At 40.6% G+C, this 5,443-nt stretch overlaps 1 protein-coding gene across 2 annotated transcripts; it reads left to right on the top strand.

Moving 5' to 3' along the window:
• The first annotated feature begins 1,486 nt into the window (after window positions 1-1,486).
• Window positions 1,487-4,545, top strand: LOC147460541 (rac-like GTP-binding protein 5). Of its 2 annotated transcripts, none has more exons than XM_086507919.1 (7): window positions 1,487-1,986; window positions 2,521-2,608; window positions 2,705-2,814; window positions 2,922-3,102; window positions 3,228-3,292; window positions 3,409-3,474; window positions 4,039-4,545. In XM_086507919.1, the coding sequence occupies exons 1-7, from the start codon at window positions 1,888-1,890 to the stop codon at window positions 4,138-4,140; spliced, it is 711 nt and encodes a 236-aa protein (XP_086364045.1). In that variant the 5' UTR covers window positions 1,487-1,887; the 3' UTR covers window positions 4,141-4,545. The 2 variants fall into 2 exon arrangements, with proteins under 2 accessions (XP_086364045.1, XP_086364048.1); XM_086507922.1 differs by having other exon boundaries at window positions 1,501-1,986; window positions 2,922-2,985.
• The last annotated feature ends 898 nt before the right edge of the window (window positions 4,546-5,443 follow it).

Below are 5,443 nucleotides of genomic sequence, written 5' to 3'. Positions count from 1 at the left end.
TCGATCTACATGCAGTCGTATCAGCTCTAGTGATAGCGAACGTTGCATATCCATGCTAGAGCCTGCATGTAAATCCCTCAGACAACTCTATATGGTCTACAAGGTTGATTGGGTATTCTCGAATGGCATAGTCCACCTAAAGGATTTATCTGGACTAATGCTACCCGAGGTCTATAATGGAGCGAATATCAACTTAAATGCATGTAATTGGTTTTTCAACAGAGATTTGTTGTTACAACCACATGCTGGCCCAATGGGCAATGTTAACTCAGCATGTCTACAGGTCAAAATAGTCCTCCTACATTAAGTGTTGTTGGTCTAAGGTTAACATAACCAAATTGATGCATGAGACTACTTGAATAATATGCAAGAGCACAAGCGACAATACATGAGCTCAACATTGAGCACAAACTTTAAGCTTAAAGGCTATCAACATATACTAACCATTCACTTGTACATATTAATCTTGCAACAATAAAGAATAAGGGGCTTGGTTGATTTAGCTTTATTTGCTTGAGTTACCCAATTCTACCATCTCACGCTTCTTTCTTCTTCTCTATGTGTGTGCCATGTTTGTGCTGCTTTCGCTCCAGGAGCCCTCACTTCCAACAATATATCGAGACTTAGGTTCATAGTTTGAAATTTCACTCTCATGATGAGTTGGTTCACAAATAACCCCCCCACACACATATGTACATACATACATTTTTATATAAAAAATAACAAATATAGAGAAAGCACAAATACAATGCAAATATTGATGCACAAAGAGGCTCCCTAGGTAGGTGATGCTCTTGAGCACTCGTAAGCTGATATAGATAACACTATGTTAAGTAACGTTGGGGAGACCGCCAGGTAGGTGATGCTCTTGAGCACTCGTAAGCTGATATAGATAACACTATGTTAAGTAACGTTGGGGGACAATCAAATACTAATTTTCCCTCTTTATAAGAAAGTCAATTAAGTGAACCAATGACATATGTAGTTTTGTTAAGAATGGTTGATGCCTTACCAAAGGACTAGTAGTGTGGTTTGGCTGACAGAGTGCATGTGTCGATGTGTGAGTGAGTGGGTTTGCTCCATAGCTGTGCGACTATGTCTTCTTAAATCCACTATCCATGTTAGTGTAGACACCATAAAAAATGAAAGGAATAGAAGAGGTTTTCAGCCTCTATCAATATAAAATTAGAGAGTGGGTGGGAGTCATGAAGGCTTTAGTGAGACAAACCTCTTGATAGGCTTTCTTCAGCTAAAGATATGGAAAGGGTAGCAATGATATACATGAAATGAGTGTACTGAAAGTCTTATAGTAAGGGAGAGAAAGACTTTTGTGCCTTAACATTGCGCTTGATGAAAAGTGCATGAACAATTGAGAGATGGACATGCATTGGGTGTTTGAGGCAAGGCCCACTTTGAAAGGGGGTGTGTAACTCCACAGTCTAAGGGTTGTCATCATGGTTTTTGAGGAAGGTGGCATGAGGGTTGTGTGATTGGAGGGAAGCCCTTAGTTTATCAGCAAATGGGGGTAGCTGCTCATCAAGGTGGGGACAATGAGCCAAAGGAGGAAGACCAAAGTAGTGAGAAGTAGTGAGCTGGGTGTGGCGAAAGCCCAAGTTCAAAATTGGAACCCATTTCTTGTGGTGGTATAAAGAAAACACACACTTTGAACCCGCGCCTACACGCTTGACAACTTTCCACACGTTCGGGCTCCTACTCCCCGAGCTTAGCAGAGAATGCAGTAAGCAGAGAGGGCGTTGGTGTGTGGTGGGCTTGCTCCTTCACTGCATTTGGAGTTGCGAGAAGCTCTCTGCGTTTTATGCTCTGCAGTAGAGACCATGCGCTCGATGAGATCGATCCCCTTCCTGTAAACCTTCTGTTATCGTCAGCATGAGCACCTCCAGATTCATCAAATGCGTCACGGTGGGCGATGGGGCTGTTGGAAAAACCTGCATGCTTATCTCCTACACCAGTAATACTTTCCCAACGGTAAGCCAGCACGCATGCGCACACACACATGTTCTGCATTTTTCATTGATTTGCACATTGTTTTACATCTTGTTAATAGCTCGATGCTGCAATGTAGACACACAGACCTTCATTTGCACCTGCATTCAATTTTTCGTTTCAATTAGCTTTCAGGAAAGGCTGGTTGTGGTCTAGAATGCACCGATGCACTCTTCATTCCTGGTAAAGGTTTATCTTTTGTAGATTCAATTATGTGTGTGCATCATTATATGAGTGTTAAGTCTCTTGAAAGAGAAAGAGAGAGAGAGAGAGGTGCATTTGGGTCACATTCATGTGCATAGAAAAATGACAAGAATGTGGGTTTGAATACAAAGAATCTGAAATTCCCAGGCAAAAACCCGACAAGAAGAGACTGCTTAAAACTTATCGCTGCTGTTTTGTGCTGTCTATTTTATGCTTTGCAAGTATGCAGAGAAGGCTTTTGTAGACGCCTTTGCATTTTATAATATGTGCCGGATGTCCAGTCACGATGTGTATTTCTATATTGTGTCACAGGACTATGTCCCTACAGTATTTGATAACTTCAGTGCCAACGTGTCCGTAGATGGAAACACTGTCAACCTCGGGCTTTGGGACACGGCAGGTGGGATCGTCGTCTTTAAGAAGCCTGAAAATTAGCTACTACACAACTTTTTGCATCATTGGATGTTGCTACAACAAGATAATTGTCTTGCTTCAGGTCAAGAAGATTACAATCGTTTGCGCCCGCTAAGTTACAGAGGAGCAGATGTTTTTCTGCTTGCATTTTCTCTCATCAGTAAGGCCAGTTATGAGAATGTCATTAAGAAGGTAACCGCTGAGTGCCTATTGTGCTTTGTTTTCTGGGTGTAATTTTGCTAAATTCGAAGCCTGAAGGGTGTCTTCTTGTAGATGTAAGACGTGGGTGCATTTTGCAGTGGATACCCGAGCTGAGACATTATGCTCCCGGAGTCCCCATTATCCTTGTTGGAACCAAGCTAGGTGATACTTCAATCTGGCTTATTTTACAGTTTAAGAGTGGCTTTACTTGTGGGCTGTCCTTTCTGATTACGGAACACGTAAGCATTTGTGAGCGGAGGGGGACAAGCATGTGCAAGTGTAAGAATGGCCCCCCCCCCCCCCCCCCCCCCCCCCCCCCCACCAAACACACACACGCACAACAAAGGGGGCTACTTTCTTAGAGTAAATTCATGACAGCCTCTCCCTTTCCTTCATATGTGTAGATCTGCGTGACAACAAGCAGTATTTCATGGACCATCCTGGGGCCATGCCCATTACAAGTGTCTATGTAAGTTGCTCTTCTTGGAAGATTTTAGGTAGAGATATGGTCCATAAATGCTGTACTGGCATGACTTGTTCAAAACATTACTATTGTTTGAGTTGAAGTGGTGCGGTGGTGGACAGGGGGAGGAGTTACGGAAGCAGATTGGAGCAGCTGCCTACATTGAATGCAGTGCAAAGACACAGCAGGTTTCTGCCTATTCCTATTCAACATTATCAAGAAATTGGCAGCTTGCTATATGTGTATATCTCTTCAAAATGAATCATATATCAAAATTCCAAGGTTTCTATCTTTTATTAACTGGCAGTTTGCTATATAGTTATGCATATATTTTTGCAAAAGGAATTATACTGTAAACTTTTTAAGGGTTCTGTCTACCATTTTAATCCACCTTGTGTTACGTTAGTAGGTATCACTGAGAATTTGAATACAAAGCTACAAATCGTTTTGTGGGTTATGCTTTTTTCCCCCCCATTACAATAAGGAATGCATGGTTTTACCATTCATGATATGAACATAATCAAAGTAATTTTAGAGATTAATATGCACTAATGAATTAATGCAAGAGAGGCATGAAGTTGACACAAAACACTAGTTTAATAGCTTATTGAAAAGTGTGTACGTAAGCTCCTTTTAGTATGCTATTTGCCTCTTAGGAAAGACGATTGGCTCGATACTCAATGTAGCTTTCCTGCATTGGAATGAACAACTCTCAAGTAAAGACTTCCTTTTGGGGTTGATAATTTTTGCAGAATGTGAAAGCTGTGTTTGATGCAGCTATCAAGGTGGTGCTACAACCCCCAAGGCAGAAGAAGAAGAAGAAGTCTCATCAAAAGAATTGTGTGGTGATGTGACACAGTTCTGAGTTTTAGTTGTAGTGTTGAAAACTGCCACTGATGACAATGTCGAGGATTGCGTGCAAGAAGATGGGGGTGTGACCTCTTTCTTGCATGCAGACTAATGGAAGTGGGCCTGTAAAGATGTTAATAGAAGGTTTGTTAGTTTCAAGCATTTGGCATTATTATTGTAAAACATATCAAGCCAGAGATTGTGATTTTGATTACTTTGCCAACGGTGATTATCCTCGTGAAGCTAATGAGAGTTTTTGAGCCGAAGAGCATTCTTGTTGAGCACCATAAACAGGTAATATTATGGGATGAGAAGCATAATTGATGTATACGGAGCATTTGTAGCTTTTGAATTCCATCTTTGTTTAACTTGTATGTTCAAAATGTGAAGGATTTCTCCTGTTTTTGCAATGCTTGTTGAACAACTTTGCCTTATCTTGACAGGCTCTCTTTTAGAGTCAACAAAACTTGAAGTTTGTTTAAAAATATTTTGAGGGCCTTTTTGTGGGCATGTCAGTTCATTCTTTTGGCCATCTCTTTGCAAATGTGCCGTGAACTCATGATTCTGAAAATATGATTGTAGTCATACTTTGTGGCTTTCTAAAACAAGCTCTAGTGAAGAAAGGAGTTAGGCATTCATTTGAGAATGACTGAAATTGTCTTTGATATTTTAGTTTGTAAGAGCCTCAGAATGGGTCCATTTCATTATATTGTCTAACCATGGCAGTGTCAATTGCTCTATGAAAATCCACATTATATTCTCGTCAAGGTCCTTGGGAGGGGGGTAGCAAATCTTGGCCCTTCATTTACTAGAGATTAAATGGCATAATCAAAGATGATAACCATGGGATGCATGCCATGTCACTGCATAGAAAATAGTATAGAGACCAGAGCAAACTCATGTGAAATGGACGAGTACCACTCAAAAGACAGTCACAAACCTGTACCATTTGAAGTGCACAAGACCTGTACAAATGCACTTTGTACCACTCAATCAATGAATCAGTATCACTCACTCAAACCACACAAGACTTTATTACACGGGACTTGCACATGAATGTTATATCACACAATCAATCAACAATTGTAAACTCAACAGCCATAATTACCGAAAAAGCAAGTGAAGCACATGCAGACACCTTAGCAGCCATAATTACCAAAAAAGTAGGTGAATCACATGAAAACACATTAGTAGCCATAATTACTAGGTGACATTATAATAAACAAGACCTTAAGAAGTATGTGGCCAATATCTAGCTACAGTTCATTATCTACAATCTATTTGTTTGAAGCCCCAAACGGGATATTA

The sequence above is a fragment of the Adiantum capillus-veneris genome, chromosome 3, assembly GCF_014529385.1.
Source record: "Adiantum capillus-veneris isolate H3 chromosome 3, ASM1452938v2, whole genome shotgun sequence".
Lineage (NCBI taxonomy): Eukaryota > Viridiplantae > Streptophyta > Polypodiopsida > Polypodiales > Pteridaceae > Adiantum > Adiantum capillus-veneris.
Note: the sequence above shows the minus strand (reverse complement) of the source record. Positions and strands in the feature narration are given on the sequence as shown.